General features: G+C 39.6%; 1 protein-coding gene across 2 annotated transcripts in view; it reads right to left on the bottom strand.

Moving 5' to 3' along the window:
- The window catches only part of KDM2B (lysine demethylase 2B), a 118,890-nt gene that overhangs the window by 98,633 nt on the left and 2,088 nt on the right, over positions 1-18,169 (bottom strand). For both annotated transcript variants that reach the window (XM_074921431.1, XM_074921432.1), the window contains 2 exons: positions 15,504-15,582; positions 8,464-8,510 (listed from right to left, as the gene is read on the bottom strand). In XM_074921431.1, the coding sequence (XP_074777532.1) occupies positions 8,464-8,510; positions 15,504-15,582 (126 nt within the window). The remainder of the gene's footprint in view (positions 1-8,463; positions 8,511-15,503; positions 15,583-18,169) is intronic.

The raw sequence follows: 18,169 nt of genomic DNA, 5'->3' as shown, positions 1-18,169 counted from the left end.
CCTTTTTTTTCCCTTGAAGAAGTTTGTAGCCAGGTACATTAACTCGGATCCCTTAAAACACAGGTTCTGGGTTTGTATCCTCAGATCAGTGGGAACAGCACTGACATGCAATTATTTACAGTCACTTCTGAGGAATGTCCAAGCTCAGCCTCATCCTGCTAGGACCATCCTTATTCTCCTGCTTTCAAAGTGCTGCTGGATCCCCCTGCTCCTCTCAGCTACTGGAGAGATGTACTGTCTCTTGTGGATCCAAGTCCCTTGATAAATTTAGGGACTTGCAGGATCCAGAGACTGAGGTACCCTCAATCGGAACCCTCACAGGCTGAAGAACATGTTCACAAGTTGTTTTTTTTATAAAACTACACAGACATTGGCCTTCCAAACCACAACAATGAGGATGCTTTCATTAACTCAGTTTTGGTTAATACTCCAACAGTCCCACTTACATGAAAAAGAAAAAAAAGCAGAACCCAGAGATCAAGCCAGGCACAGATCACACTGTGGGGCACAAAAAACCCCATGAGCAACACGAGGAGAAATCTTACAGCGAATGTAAATATTTCATACAAGTACCCCCCCCCTCCCATGAGATCAGTGTTGACTCCTCTCCCCTAGAAGACCCTGATCTACTGTGGTTTGAAAAATGCATTATTTGGACACTAGGAACAGAGCAAAGACCTCACTGCTGCCTCCTTGTCCCTCCACACAAGATTCCTGGAGATCCAGCAGCTAATGACTCCTGACTCAGCTCTTCTGCTCTTCCAAACGTGCCACTCGCATTCACAGGCCAAATCCCCGCACAGGGGGAGAACCATACATCTTAATCAAGACTTAGATGCAAGTCTGAGGGCAGACTTTTGCACTTCCTTTGAGCAGCCTGTTTAATTTTGGGAAGCACTCCTTACAACAAAGTTTCTCTAATGAGCCTCCCTCCTAACTCCTCTCGGTCTCCAATTTCACAAACTTCCTTGAAACAAATGGAGCGTTGCTCTATAGAAAAAGCAACACTCGGTCCCTATTCAGCAGAAATGATGGAAAGTTTTCTGAACTGCAGTGTGTGGCTGCTTTGTCCTTCTTTTGTATCTGCACGGCTAATTTTCTTTCACAGGATGGAGAACTGTACATTGATTAAGACAAAATTTCCCCTACTTGCCCGCAGACCACACTAGAAGCCTCTCAACTTGCTTTGTAGTTCAGTGTGAATTCAACCATGATACAATTTTCAGAACAGATCAATTTGAGAGGGGGAGCAAACACGCGGGAGGAATGAACCAAAAAAATCACTAGGAAGCAGTTACTCAGAGACAGTTACACGGTTTGCTTTCAGCTTTTTTGAGTAGCTACTAACTAAAAGCAGAACATATTTGCACAGCCAGCTTGGGAACTATTGTGCTAACACACCAGAAAAAATGTATGTTAATATAAAATAAATGTTTTACTGCCCTCCCTCCTGCCTTTACCCACCTGATCTGCAGCCACCACCACCACAATTTTCTCTTCTGTGGAGACACCACTTATCATTCTTAATGGATTACTGAATTAAATTTACACATACGTATATGTATTAATCCATAAATATGTGTACAGTTTTTAATATATTTTAAAATAACAATTTATAAACCTAGAATAATCATTACCTACAACGTTTGCATCTCCTTCCATTCCCCTTTCATTATCACCTACTTCCAGAAGTATGGATTAGGGGGTCCTTGCCTTTCTGTGAAGTACCTGGCATGTATATTCTCATTTTAGCTGGAGTTCCTGGGGACTACAGCAGCATATGTATTTAACAGAACTAAAATAGCTACCTGAAAGACACAGCTTACGGCTGTTACATACACTTGATGGGTAGAAATCCTTTCTGTCTCAAGTGAATTTAAATTATTTAAATCAGCCTGCTTACAATAACTAGTAAGGGAACTTGTTCTACCCCATCTCAGTCCCCTGCACAGCAAAGGCCATGGCTCACCACTCTCAGTTCATCATTTACCATTTAGAGGAAAACTTGAAACTGAGAGTCCCCAAATTCTGTTTCCAGCACCACACTGAACAGTCACCTGAGCAGATCATTTCACCTTTCAGGCCCAGTTTCCACCTGGGAAAAGAATGCCACACTCACTGTTTACTGTGCACCATTACACTGGTAATTGCGGTTACTCCTACAACGAGCAAAATGTTGCAATGCCAAACTTCAGAAAACTTGCTTAGATCTCTTCCCTGTGAAAAAAATAAACAAACCACTTAACAGCCAGTAAAATACTCCTCTGCAGGTCTAATTGCTTCCACCGATCTTAAAAAATGGTCAGTTGCTCACTTCAGTGCAGTACGGTGAAGTCCTTAACATCTTACCCACTCGGTGAATAAACCATGAGCAGCTGTGTCTGCACACAGCATCTCCTCCAGAACCGGTACTTGTCAGCAGCACAAGGGAAGGCTGACCTGCACTTACAGGGCCAAACCCCCTATTTATCACACTTTTCCCTTGAAAACATCTGGGATTTAATGATGTAATTTATTCTATTATCTTTCGGCACTGACACCATGATTATAAACTCATAGTTGAGGCAGAGACCTTCACACATATTTCTTTAAACACTCAATTTGCAACTGTTTTTTTTTTGGCTCAGCTCCTATTTTTTTGGTGTTTCTAATGAGAAGACAAAACCCAGCAACAATCAGGTATCTCTTCAGCTACTCCCAGCAAAGAAAGCAACGCGATATGTAGAGCCTTGGTTTTCCTTTCACCCTTTGTCTTGGAGATCAAAGCCTGCTGCCAGGTCTTGAAAGATTTGACAGAATCACAGAAATCAAATATTGAAATGATCTATTAGGTCCCATTTTGTGCATCATCTCCTTGGGCCAGATGAAGATTGCTCTCTGCAACAGTTTCTGGAGCTTTGTCATGTTTGCTTTTTACTGCCATACCTCAATGCACAAATTTTATTACAATTAAAAGCTTTGCTGCTTTCAACTCTACTTGGGCTCTTTATACAAGATGAAAACACCAAAGCCTTTCAACACAGTTTGTGAACACAGCAACTAAATGAAGGGAACCAAACATTTTCTATCCATGTAAGCATTATGGCCCAGTCTAGTCCACAGCACCAGATTTTAACAACAAAATACATGACTAATGATACATTCTTCACTGCTCCTACACTTATTTTTTTAATTCCATAAATAAACCCTTAGTGAGTTAGTTAAATAAAATCAATCAGTGAGTTGATGTCAGTTGTTAGACCACCCCATGAATAGTGTAAGTCCTGTACTTGCAATGTTCCCACTGATACAATGCCTGGCTGGGCACGGTGAATTCCATACAACAATGCTGCTGATCCTACAGAAGTGACCGCTGTGGTCACAACTTTAACCTCTTCAGCCCAGGGATCACAATAACTGAAAGTCTCTTTTCTTTCTTACAATCCTCAGTATGTTTTGAAATCACCCCTTTTGCCACTAACCAGTATTGCAGGTTGGACTTTGGGGGTGTATAATACATACCTTGGCACACAAAGCTACACCAGCCTGTAGAAAGAGGAGGTGATACACATTACACAGCCAGCAGCACCACTCAGGTTTATTTAGTGGTTTATTTAGTTTATGTAGGTATGAGTATAAAAGCTGGGATTCAGTGGCCATAGTTTGCCAGCCTGTGGCAAGCCAACTGAAGAGAGGTCAGCTAAAAATAAAAAATAAAAGCAAATACATCCAGACTAGCCATTACTGTTTAGATACAGACACCAGACTCGTGCAGGGACTCCACATCTACCCAGGGAGTTCCTGGGCAGACTGTGACAACCCAGGAAGACAAAGGCAGTGCAGACATCAATTACAAGTCAAAGGGCGAGACACTGCAGATGCCACAGAAAAGCAGATACTCTTTTAAATTCAATCAGTGCTGACCCAAGCAAACCACTTAAAGAAAAAAAAAAGTAATCAAAGAAAGAGAAAGGAGCTCAGACTGATAGACTGATGCACACATTCATGTATGCTTCCTCCTTTTCTCTCCTTGACATGGTTCATAGCTTCCAAAACTACTTAGTGCTCCCTTCTTCAGATTGTATGGTGTCCGTGAAGAATAATATCAAGACAAAAATCAAACAAATGAAAAAAAATGGAATGCTTGGCTTTCTGACATCAAAGACTAAAGTAAATGATTGCATTTGGTCCTTGAATTCAGGAGCAGCAAAAGCTAGAGATGGTCAACAGCAACCACAGAAGCTTTCGAACAGCTCGCTGAGCAAGGCAGTTACCTTTCCCCTTGCTCAGCCCTAGGTTAACGTTGGCAAGTGCATGTCACTGGTTACTTAGTGTGATTAGCATAAAGCATTCACACAGGTATGTACGTATGTATGGAGAATCAAGCATACACAGCTGGGAAAACATGCTTTTTCTTTTCTGCCCATCTGTGACAGACACCCCTCCATGCTGTGGCCCAGAAGCACTGTTGGTGGAAGAAGCCAGCACAAGAGGCCCGGAAAACATGAATTATTCTGTATAGCTGCCTCTCCCGGACACGAGCAATAAGTCACTCAGAATGACAGAGTCTGAGGAAAAATTTGTAACAGCTATTGTGCTGTCCCAGCACTTACCAGTTCATATACCTGTTACTCCCCATAATCAGTTCTTCAGCTAGCTTGACCCTTTTTTTTTTTTCTTTTTCTTCTTTCAGCAACGACACTTCTGGGGTTTTCTAGGGAGCTTTGTGACTTACATTTACATGACTAGCAGCCAGGAAAAAAAAACAACAGTGTCTGAGAGCCCCACCAGTAGCCCTAGCTGGGAAAATCCTTGAGATACACCATTCACTGGTTGGAAGCCTGAATCTAGTTACAGAGAAGAAGTAATGGTCAATGGGGACAAGAACTCTGAACTTCTGGGAGCCCTTAAAACAAAGGAATAGGAGAGCATCAAAGAAAAAAAGGACATAAACCAAGATACTATGCAGAACTGAAGACAATTGCAAAAAGTTTTAGAATAAAACAAAGCCCCAGTACGTACTAGCTACTGCTGTGCACTTGTTTTTTAAGTAGTCCATATGCATATACTAACACCACCAATACACCAGCATGGCATGCCAAGAGTGAAAAATAAGGAGCCTGCAGAAATAACTTATCAGACTTTTAGTGCAGATGTGGCAGATGTTTAGAGAGACATTAAGAAAGTCTATGATCCTCTTAATCAAATTTTAAATCAATTTATGAAGAGATGACAGTGACATTGTGTCCTTCAGAATTAGCAATCATATCCACCTTAGACAATGAAATTACAAAGCTTAATAGTTATTAAATTACAGCAGAGTTTTTCTTTTTTCAAGAGTTGTCTCAGGTTCCCAAGCAGGCCAGCAATTCCTCTCTGCTTCTCCATTTGTATTCTTGGCTCACAGCCATTTCAGAGATCAGACAAATTCCAACTGCTGAAATTAACCCACCATCTCAGGTTTAAAGAATATCTAGGATATCTTTCATATGGAGGCAGGAGTCTAAGTTATGGCCACTATTCCAACCGTGCAGTTTAAAGTGTTTGCTCTTTAATGTAAAGCTACTGTATGGGAAGAGTGTTTCCTCCATACACATTACACATAGGTGCACACTCATGCACACTAACATGCAAGTCATAAACATTAGGTCATAAACATTACCAACCTAAATTACAGCTGGTATCTGTATTTTTTAAGCAATTAAAACAAGAAAACCCAACAAGCAACGGCAATATTTCTTTGGAAGTCTGGCGAAACACTAAAAAAATTAATCATAAATGATGATCAAAAACCCCACCTTTTTTTTCTCTCCTTATTATTGCCACAGACTACAGTCCTTAAAGAGAAATTTTAAAAATCTGGGCTACCAACTGTTGTTATTTCTTTGTGACTTATAGGTACTCAGATACGGAGATGATACAACAATCACATTAGAAATAGAAAGTAAGATTTCAGAGTAATTTGAGACCAAAGGTTCAGTAACTTCCTATGGAATTTTTGTGCTTTGGAAAAACCCAGCACCATCGCTTTAAAACATTCTATAACAAACGTGTTTCCCCTGATTCAAATCAGAAAAGAGAACAAATGATGGCTTAAATAAATAGCATACTATAACGACAAGCGCTTCAAAAAACAAGTTTACAGAGAACACAACAGTTTTCAAGCTATGTTCTCTCTCTGTCAACTCCCACACACATTCAGATGCAGAGTTATGATCATTTCATTTCACGGTCACAAAACATCATTCCCCTCCGAGGTTCAGCAAGGCCTTGAAAAAGTTTTGAAAACACTGCGCTTCAGAAACGCAGATATCTGGAGGTTCGGGCAAGAACAACCACAGGAGATATTAATAAAACAAGGCTTTTCATCTGCTTTATCTGAACATAAGATGGTGAGTGTAACATATATATTAACCTAAAAGTAGAAAAAATTATCAGCACTAGTAGGCAATAGAAAAATTGCTCACCAGTGTTTCCTGAAGTCATTAGCAGGTAATTTGGAAATTTGGCATGGAGACAGGAATTGTCCCCATGTGCTCTCAGTGTCAATGTGGCTGTTAACATACAGCACAAATTCCACAGTGACAGAAACGATTTGCCATAAGAACCATGATTTTTCAGGTATAACAATCAATTTCCCAAATATTTTCGATCTTTTGAATCAAAGTTTCCACCTGTGATGCCAGAAGTCATCAACGGTATTAAAAAAAGAGCAGGTGACAATGTTCTTGACCACATCACAGGCTCAGTACAATGACTCCAAAGAGAGTTTGTCCAAACACAATAAAAAAGAGCCATGACTTGCAGTATCTGGCCAAGAGTATATACATGGATTGTTGAACCAGCTGTGAGAAACAGCGCACTTTAACATTAAAGTTAATCTCAAAGTTAATTACAATTGTTATTTCTGTTCCATTGTTTTATAAATCTACTTGTATTTATAAATATCCTCCCGCTTTGCTGGCCATGTACACAGGAATCTCCACCCCCCCTAACACTTCAAAGTACATCAATCTTGAGGAAATGCAACTCCCATACTTTGACTGTTGTACAGGAAAAACAATGTTGTTATGCAACACTATGATGTTACAAAACACCTCAAAGTCAGACCCTCAACTTCAGCCGTTTCACAGACAGAAATGGCAGTTTATCAGCTTTGCAACAAATTCACAGAAAACTGCAAACTGCATCCAGATGATTACAAGGTTTACACACAAGGTTCCTCTGCAGCAAAAAGAGATATTCTGTACCTACAAATGTGCACATACAGGTATTTAGGAAATCAGTAAAATTTAGGAATTCCAAATACCCTCATTATTATTTCCTAATTTAACTGCAGATTGACCAACAGAAATACTACCAAATGGCACTTCCCACACCACTTCCCTAACATTTTCTGCCAAAGAGGTTTGGGGCTTCCCCCCCCCCCCCCCCCCCCCCCCGCACTGTAAATGGTCATAAATTAACCAACATTGCCAAGTTTTGTTTGTGAAGAAAGGTTATCAGAGATAACCCCTGTCTCAGAGATAACCTCAAGTGAGCAGAAATGAGGCACAAGTTCCTCTCCTCTGTTTTTCTTAACTACAGCTTTTCCAGACTTGATACTCCTATTGATTATTAAACTCGAGTAATTTTCAAAAATTTGTCTTTGAGAATGCAGCAGTTAGGCTAATTTAAAAGATTAACTCCACAACACAGGGAAATAAACCCAGTAAATTCTAAATAGCAGGAATGCAGTTCAAAGTCTCTGTGAAGGACTGCAGCTAACAAATCCAAACCTCAGCAAGCTCCACAGCAACGACTTCACAGTGCAGTATCACTGTTCAGTAACAATTTCAGATAAACAATAAATAACACATCCATCTTCAGTAAAAGCAGATTTCAAAGAAACATACAGTATAATCTCCTACTCAAAACGTAGCTTTTCTTAAGAGTTAAAAAAATGTCTTTTGCAAAAACTGTTAGGGAACATTTGATGATTACAGTCACCACTTCCCTGGTTTGTGTCTTATCAGAAAGACAGGCAGTTTGCAAAGCTTTGTGCTCAGTCTCTCTTAGCAACCTTTCCTCAAAGCACTGACCTGGCCTGACACTGATAAAGACTGCGGGGAGAGCACAGGCAAAAGGTGATACAGCTCCAATAATACCTTTTACAAACAGATGCTCAACAACAGATTAAAAATAAAGGAACTTGATCAATAGAGCTGCCGCTTTCCAGGATCACAAAAGTGTTTGTAGGACACCTGTTAAGAGCAAAAGCATTCACTCTCTTTCCAATGTCCAATTATCCAGCATGAGATCAGAGTCCGGTCAGCACAACTACTAATTAGGGTTCTCTCAGCCTTTTTAATTTACAAATTGCTTCTCCATGCCTTCTCCCAGATTCTGAGAGTTATCACAAATGTCTACAAACACAACTGGACAAGTATTTCAAAGCAATTCTGTTCTGTATAGACTTAATCCAGTGCATTCAAAATAACTTACCCACTAATAGCTTCACATCTCTGACGGTGAAATCCGGGTCAGGCATTCTATAATTAGCAAAGAAAGCAATGTTAAATACCGTCAAGATAAGTATGGGTACACTTTCGTTACCATAATAAAAGAGAAATAAATGTATAGTGCTCTTTGTCCATAATGCAGTAGGTAGAATCAAGCGAGGCCTCTCTGAAGTGTGGACAGTGCAAGTTTTAATGACATACATAACATCTTTGCATTGGCAAGTGTACAAAAGTTTCTCAGAATGAAAGAGGAGAAGAGGTGTCTTTTCAAGCACTCTCTAGCAGCACTGGAGTGGGAGGGAAGGGAAGGGGTTGGGGGTGATTTCAATAAAATCCTAAACCTTTATAGCTTGTTCCCGCTAAGCAACTTGCAGTGGTTTGCAACTGGTGGTGCCTCACCAATATTCCCCCAGGTGAGCATTATCACATATGCCACCAGGTACAAACTGAGGCATAGAGTGGTAAACCAATTTGTTCAAGGTCCCATCATCATAGATTGGCTTCACTGCTTGGGAATAAAATATAAAAGATAATGAATTAAAGCCCCTTTGTTATAATGAGTATTCCAATCCTCCTTGTCTGGCAGAAGGCAACCTGGCTGTATTTGGTGGGCAGGGAAATTGTTCAATTCAATTTGGGCTAAATCAGAGCTAAATTAAATGGTAGCATAATTGGTTCACCAATGTCAGTGCATTTATACGATCATTTCTAACACAGGCAGTGTTTTAGGGTTTCATGTAATTAGACAATAGCCTTGTACCTCAGGTGAGTGAGTTTTAGTTGTCAGGTAGAGAGTAAAATTCTGCAACATATAGACCAGACAGAAAAAGAAAACAAAAACAATAGTGAGGTTTTAAAGCTGATTGACTTCATTTTAATGACAGTATTTCACACTTCGCTCATACACAAACTGACTAAGGAATTGTAATGAAAAACAGCCCTGTGGGACCTGCCAGCTAGGTGCTCAGTCCCTCTTGAACCGTCCTGGGCTGAAGATAAACAACTTCTGGTCATAAAGGACTTTCGATATAATTCAATTAGAAATCAGAACGATCCAGCCCACAGGCAAACTTTCAGAGCAATAGTTTTTACTATTAAGAAAACACTGAAAAGTAAAGTTAAGAAATGCTTTTACTGTCATGCACGTATCTTGAGAACTATTTGCCAAATTCTGTTTGTCCACTTTCTTTTACCCTTATCACCTTCGTCTGGTGGGATGTGGAGACTGGACAATATCTTTTGTTAGTTCTCCGCCAACCCTCACATCTTTGCATTTAGCTGCGAGGGCCCCACAGCTTTGGAATTCACTCCCTTGCCGGAATGAAACAGGCTGAATCTACTGACCTTCAGGGTTCATTCAGAGCTCATCTTTTTTTCCAAGCACTAGAAAGTAAAAAGTAGGGGAAGGAGAAACTATTTGTGGGCGACATGAACATGCAAACCTTATCTTCAAATGACACAGCTTGCCTTTATTTTATGCCAGACACGTAGAACAATTAAGACAGGCAATCTTTCTCACATTTGTATAAATCAAAATAAAAATCAACAACCAAGATAGGTAACAACCCTAATCCAGCTGCATACAAGCAAATCTGATCTTTCTCAGAGCTCCAGCAGCAGCCAACAATAAACATTACTAAAACGGGAAGAATACAACCCTCCCTAACAGTAAAATTGCACGTTTAGATCTTTAGAGAGCACACCTGGCAGACCCTTGGGTTTTTTTCTCTGCAATCTCAGGATGTACGATACATTAGAGAAAAAGTACACCAAGAGAAGAATTCAGGCTTAAACACAGCGGGTTTTGAGTGCAAGAACACATTTTGTAGTTGGGTTGCCTTGAGAGGTCCAGCTTTAATTTAAACCCATGCTGCTGGCTGCTGAGACCATAACTGACTGCACTGCTTCATCTCCAGCCCCACCCAGCGTGACTGCCACACGCACACAGTTAGGGCTGGTTTGCTACAGCACTATGATGGCCAAAACAAAATTGCTTTCTTAAATGTCATCAGTCCTATATTAATCAGTAACTGTTGGTTCATTTGTTTTTCTGCATATACATCCAGAATACCAACAATGCGAGAACTGAGCAGAGGTGGGTTTTTTTTTCCCCTCACTATTATGCCATTTTCAGGCAAATGTATGCTCAGTAAAAACACTTTGAATGCTTCCAATGATAAAATAGGTGAAGAATAGTATAGTGGGGTGACAACACCAAATTATGACTGACTACAGTTGAGATTTTCAGCATTCTGTTATATACAGATCACGTTGCCTCAAACAGAAAAGAAATGTGAACACCTTAGCGTGTACCTCAAACAGAAAAGAAATGCGAACACCTTAGTGTGTACTGGGTGCAAACTTTCATTTTAATAAACGTTTAAAGATTTGCTGGAGGTCTTCTATTCAAATCCTAATGAGGATGAGCTCTGGCTAGCATATGTATCTGATTAACCACAATACAATGCCAGATGACCGCTTGTTCAGATAAAAGAGACAACATCTCTCCTGACAGCATTCTCTCTCCGAGTTGCACTCCTGGAAACACCAAACAACCCTCTGAGAAAAACAGCTCCTCTTCTGCTAAAAGATCACAGGTGGACTTTGCTGCTTCTAGCCATACAGGTAACAGCTCACGAGGATCAGAAATACACAGGGAAGCAATTTTTAGAGTTTTGTTACAATAAGTTTTCCTCATTCATCTCATTCCTTGCCATTTCGGAGTACCTCCAAACACTGTAACCAAACTGTTCAGCTATGCTTTGTACCTCTGCCAGGCACAGACGTGCAAGCTGACTGCTTAACAGCAAACAGAAGTGGAAGCACGTATCATCAGTTATTCAAAAAGTCAGAAGTCTAAAAATCATCTTGTATCACATATTTTATAGACCACTGTATCTCAAAAGTCACCTCACATATATGTGGATCACCTAATCTACCATATCATGATACACAGAGTCTCCTCTGGACAAGAGACTCTGGACAAGTGTGAGAAAGACCCAGTAAAACATAATTTTCTCCAGAGCCTGAAGTGGAACTTAAGGTTCCCAAATCTAATCAGCAGATGACTCGGATCCAGAGGCAAACTGCCCAGTCTCGCTCTAGTGATGGAAGACGGCTGGTTATGCCACTCATTAATTCAAGAAGTAAATGTCAGGATGATCAGACTAAAGGTGTTCAACGTTTTGGATCAGTTAGGCAGGTGTCAATCTATTTTGATCTTCCTGGAACACAACTCATACAGCATTTATGTATCTACACATCCACAAAACTCATATACTGCATGCCAGCTACTTTTGATAGACGCACGTAAAAGTGGAAATGTAAATAAAATTAAATCATGTTATCCTGCAGAGTGCCAAACAGGAAATTTTGCTCACGCATTTCACTTCTGTCATTTAAAATACACATAAACTGTTTCCAACCTTCTCTCACTCTAGTGACATTTATGCCCAAGTGTGTACAATTCCTTTACAACATCATTTCAAACTAGTAAGTCATGCTCATTAAATAAAAAATATTAGAATACTGAATGTCCTAGAAGAGATTACTGATCTACAAATTCTAGCATTTTAACCCCCCAGAGCAGTCAGTATTCAATGATTCAGCAGAGAATGGAAATATAAAAACAATTCACCCAATTAACTGTGAAACAGAGAATCCTACTGATTCCAAGTAGCAACCATCCAAAGCTCATGTATCAGATAAAATTTGTTCTTACTTTTGTCAGCATACTAATTCACCAAGAATATCCTCAAAAAAAAAAAAAAAAGCTTCAGTATTTTTACTCTCTTCTCTGACAGTGAATTCCAGCTAGAAGAATTTGTTGCACATGATGTGTGGATGGTTCACAAAAGGGAGAAAGGGAAACAGGCCTAGAAAGGAGGAAAGATGTCAGAATAGTATCAGAATGGTACTGGCAGTCGGGAGGAAACTGAAAAGCTGGCTAGTTGAGCCTGGCTGCTGAGACTATTTTAAGCTCATCACAGCAAACTGAAACACATATTTCTCCTTCACTATCCAAAGCATTAGTGTGTGACAAAGTTGAGTGAGTGACTCCAAAACTCTTGCTGTGGATTAGCATTTACTCCTCTTCCACCTCTTCGCAACCCAGCTGAGAATTCCAAAGATGCATTATCCTGACTGCCAGAGCTGCAGAACTCCAACTGAAAACGAAGGCACCCAGCATTCAGTGCTGCTACTTCTTCACTTCCAATGCATGTTCCAAAACTGCTATTTATTTAACTGCTTTGATAACGCTTACAAAGAAAAGTACCTGATTTTCAATAGTCGTCTTTGAGGTGTGGCCATCTATACATGGATATTTGCCATGTATGTGTGCATATACATAAGCATTTGAGGCCAGGGGGATTTTTTTGCCTCAGCAGAACACAGAAACACATCTATAACCTGGCCTGTCTGCACACATGGAATATAACCACAGAAGGGGCAGGGACACAGCCAAAGGGCTCCCTTCTTCAAGGTCCTAACAAACATTACTGGTGGCTTCCAGGAAGGAAGAGGAATAGGAAGGCTGACTGCAAACGCATCTAAAAACAACACATCTTGAATTAAAACAAGCCAACACATGACACAAAAAAACAGATTACTCTTACATCATCCCGTTAGCCTGGGGAGCCTCTGAACCCCTGGATCAAGAAAGACCAAAGACCACTCTCCAAAGGCAGTATCACACCAGGAGACTTCAGTGAAAGCACACTGCTAACCGAAAGTGGAGGGGAGTGCCAGATGGCAGCTCTCCAGATTTTGGGCACAGGAACAATAAGGAAATCGATGACGATGTGTGAACTGAGATCTGAGTGTTGAAATGTCTAAGGTGAAATTGCCTCATTGCAGAATGCTGAATATTGAACTATCAAGAAGAAAAAGATATTACATTTTGTGGTTACAGACACACAAAGGTATCTTTGTGAAGGATCTCGTGCAACATCTACAGCACATCTGGCAGCCTGAGCTCTGGAGGCACCATGGTCTGGTACGGGCAGCCACAGGACACACTGGTCCCAGGCTGGAGTACTCATCATCCACCTCTGATAATGCCCTGCCATTTACAGGGCCTGAAGCCCAGTAATGTTTGTGTCTGCAGGATGAGCTCACACTCCCACACCTCCCTGCTGATGGAGCACTAGCTCAACAGGTACCGTTGGCACAGTAAGAGGCGAAACATCTCCCCAGTTAGTTTTCTTCTTGTACTGTGGGGAGTTTGTGAACTTCCTCATACACAGGTAGAAGATCTGGCTCCTAGGAAGGTGCAGGAGTATCCCTGGCTCCTAAACAGTCCCCAGTTTCACACAGAAGAGCTAATGGCTTCTTCCAGAAGAAATTCTTGCCACTTTTATCCCTTGCCCTTCAGAAGTGGCAGGCTAAAACCAATGCATATAGAGAGAGCAGTTATCTTGGATGATTTCCCACCATTTTCCACAGTAGATATGTCTTTCAGTTGACTCCTCCCAGGGAAGCATCTCTTGAAGAAATAAACAAAACAAAAAAGTAGCAACAACCTTCAATGAAAGAAACCCCCTGAGAAGTTGAGCAGAGAAGTCAAAAGGAGAGTCAGAAAAACAGAGGCTCTAATGCAGCAGGAAAAATCATTCCAGGAGAGAAAGTTCCTGTATTTGGAGGCTGAGAGGAAGCAAGGAACTGGGATGTCAAATTATTTTTCTACAACACTACACAGGAACATAGAACTATTTAGGAACTCTAAGAACTGACCAGCCTTTCTCACTTAATAGCTCGGTTTTCTACCTGTCTTCTAAAAGATTACAGAATACGTGCACGTTTTCATCAGCAAATTAGGATGCAATCTAGGAAAAAGGCTTTGCACAAACAACAAAAAAAGAGATGGTATCTTGGTGTTTGCCTTTTTTTTTTTTTTCTTTAACAAGAAACTAGACTGTGCATCCAGGACTAAGTACAGAAATAGGTGGGCTTAATAACTAAAATAAAAAAATCCCAGTACAACATAATGGCTCAACAAAATAAACATTACTGTAATTATTACTGAGGACCTATTAAGCACTTCTTGTTCAGAGTTCAACATATAAAACTATTTTACTACATCATGAGGATATCACAGAATCATCTAGATAGGTTGGAAAAGACCTTGAAGATCACCCAGTCCAACCATTAAATAGATCACAGCAGCTCCTGTTTGCTCTTACAGTAAGGTGACATATCTTCTCAAAGACCCCAACACTATTTCTTCTCTTTCCCTAAGTTACAGTGGGGTGGCTTGATCGTTTATATTTAAATAATTGGGACTCTTCAGTTCCCTAAACTTTGAGGTGTTCTACCTGAAAATGAACAAAGTAATTCTGCTTTCAGAGAGTTAATTTTCCATCTTCCAGATATAATCAGTTACAGAGTTCTAATTTCCAAAAGTATTAAGGAACATTTATCTAAACTATGCATTATGTGGCTGATAAAGTATATAATTTTACTATTTCTCTCTTACACACTGTCACTTTCAACAAAGGAACTTGCAGGATTCTCTTATTAAAATACCAAATCCTTTATGACTGGATATTAACAAAATGCAACCTCAAAAAGACTCTAATAATACCACATTTTAACTAGACATCATTAAATATTTACAGAGCTATAACATTCTGAAGAGATACAGTGATAATGGAAAATGACAGGCATCATTAGACATTCCACCTGTAACACAGAAAACAACTGAGAAGTCAAAAATTGAAGGGAGGTTGTTCTGTCATTACAGCATGGATTGGATGCAAGAACCTTTGAATTTTATTCCTAACTTTCATCACTGACTTACTTTTGATTGTGTAGTACCATGCTGTATGCACTTAACTTTTATAGACCTCATTATCTGCTTGTTTATAAGCGGAAAATAATCATTCCTCTTCTCAAGGGTGCTGACAGTCTTACTAATTGCAATACATTTTGAGATCATCAAAAGAAATATCACATACAAGTGGAAAGCATAATGGTTATTTTATAAAAGCATTTATTAATCATCAAGAATTGGTTGTAACTTACTTAATTCCCAGTCCATCCTTATTTCTGAAGATAAGGGGAACTCTGAGAGCTTCTCTTTGCACATACTCAAAAGTAAAATCTGTTTGAATAATGAATAAAAAAAAAATCCAAAATCAATTACAATGCCATTAGCACCTCACATTACATTTTCTCAAAACGCTACCCATTTCTCTTTCCTCACCAAAGAACTCCACTATCACTTCAAGAAAAATATAAAGAGAATGCATATTTTAGGTCCAAACCGGAAACCAGATGACAGACAATGCTCTCCCAGCTGCTCTCTATTTTTCCTGTTCACTGATGCACATAAAATAGAATCCAGTCAGAGTTTGTCAATTAAGGTCTGGGTTGAAACACCCAGGCTGTAATGAAATACCAAATTAACAGTTAAAAGATAATCCTAACTAAATTACTGCAAATCAGCCTAGTACTTTTGGGGTAAATGTGTAGTTTAAACGGTATGTTTAAGTTTATACATTTTAAGCTGTGTATTTCTACTTAGGAAAAAACATCGGGTTTTGTGAGTGCTGAGTATAGCAGAAAGCCCTGATTCTGTGAACACATCATTTTCTTTTTATGCGACGGTTACTATTACTTTCAGAGTACTTTTTAAAATTATTAATTAATCAGAAATGTAACTGCAGGAGCTGACAGAAATCTTACACAGCTCCTGGTGCTTAGGGAGATGGTGAAAAAGGCATAGATTTTGTGTGGGAATCACAGTATATCACACAAGCAAACTGAAAATTAAACATAAATTTGTTATGTTAACACTGACCAGTATCTGGAGGATTACACAGAACTGGTCTTTCCTGGGGATTTCTTTATGCAATGTCCGATACAATAGCAGTGATTTGGGGATTAGAGGGGAAGTTACAAGGCAGCGATTTGGGTGAGCCGTGCCTACAAAACCCCACGCTCCATTTGGAGCCTTCTGTCACAGAGAGAAGAGGAATTCCTGAAGTGGCCACGTTCTGTTTCTATGGTTCTGCTATTTCCCCCTTTTTACAGGAAAAAATGGCTTTAATATAGCATCCATATGCTACCTTAAACTGGAAAACACTGCTTGACTCTTCATCACTTCAAAACATACTACACACTGCCAAAGACACTATGCACTCTATGTATCATATTCAGGTACCCACAAATAATTTAACTTCTCCAAGGTTCAGCCAGCAATGTACACGCTCCCCAGGCAAGCACCAGAACCTCAGACTCAAGCTCGTATCGGTGATGTTTCTTTGCTATAAAAACCCATGCTGAAAGAAATGGGGGAGGCAGTGGCTAAGCTCCCATGCCTGCAGATGTATTTCCCTCTATTTTTACAACTTTTTCCTTGCTGTATTCAGTTAGTAATTATGACAAGTAGGGATATAATATTCCTACTTAAAGTCACCAAATCAGAGCACAGTAATTATCCATTTATAAAAACATTAAAATTACAGAAACTTTATTGCTACCAGCCTCAAAATAAGTGTAATGAATAGTCCAATTAACTAAGGTTACCAAATAAGTATTTCTGTACTAGAGAAATCTTCATTTCTCATAGGCATTCCCATTAGAACTATTGGCTTTAGGTAAGCAAATAAATAAACCACAGATGTTTTTTTAAGGACACTCATCCAAGACAGAAAGTCAACAAACATCAAGAATAACATTGGTGGGAGAAGCAGAGGCAGCTATATAGCCTCGCAGACCAGAGAAGAAGTAGCTATGACAAACTGTATTCAAGCCAAAAATCACACCAGTGCCTTGCAGCACCTCGAGGAAAATCTTCAACCCACATTCCTAGCAAAAAAAAAAAAAAAAAAATTCAAAGAGTTATCATTAAAAATAATAAGGACATGGGAAATAAAAATAAATACCGCTCAACCAATTCCATGTATTCATATAAACCAACTTTTTTATTCTTACTAACCACTGTCATTGTTTTGCCTAGATTGAATTCAACTCTCAGATTTACAGAAAAAAATAAACCAATAGTAAAAATAAAACCAGAGCAAATAGGAAGGCAGACCCTTTCTTCATAATGCCCCAACAAAGCATTTAAATCCCTTGTGGGGTCGAACAAAGCAGACACAGACCACAACAAAATAACAAAAGACACTCATTTATTTTCAAGTTCCCTAGAAAGGAGAAAGCTGCCCAAAGATTTTAGAGCTGCTGAGCTAGGGAAGCTGTGGATTGGATTATAGTTAGCATGTAGCAATGGCAACCACTGGAGTATTTGGAAGATGAGGGTAGAATGCAATCATTTTCTGGAAAATTAATTAACATTTCCCAGCTAAAAAATAGGTGTTTGTTTTGTTTGGAGGAAGAGGGGTCAGGGTTGAGCTTATCTCCTAAACAAATACCTTCCTAAACAAGATAGGTATTTAATTTCTCCACCACATTAACTTTTCTAAAAGGAGCTTAAAATGCTCATGCAAAACTAAGCCTAAGGGAGAAAAGGAAATTTTCTAAACTAGATTAGTGGCTCCACAGTTATAACCATTTCAGGAGGATTACAGCCCAAAGTACTCTTTCCTGAGAAAACCAGTTTAGCCTAGGGAGTCCTCAGTAAGGCCGAGTTTTGGTGATAGCCATCTGGGATTCAGGATCCCTTTCAACAACGCTGCAAGTAAATAAAGGTGACTCACAACCTCCCCCCCGGCCCGTTTGATTCC

This window comes from Athene noctua, chromosome 17, assembly GCF_965140245.1.
Source record: "Athene noctua chromosome 17, bAthNoc1.hap1.1, whole genome shotgun sequence".
NCBI lineage: Eukaryota > Metazoa > Chordata > Aves > Strigiformes > Strigidae > Athene > Athene noctua.
Note: the sequence above shows the minus strand (reverse complement) of the source record. Positions and strands in the feature narration are given on the sequence as shown.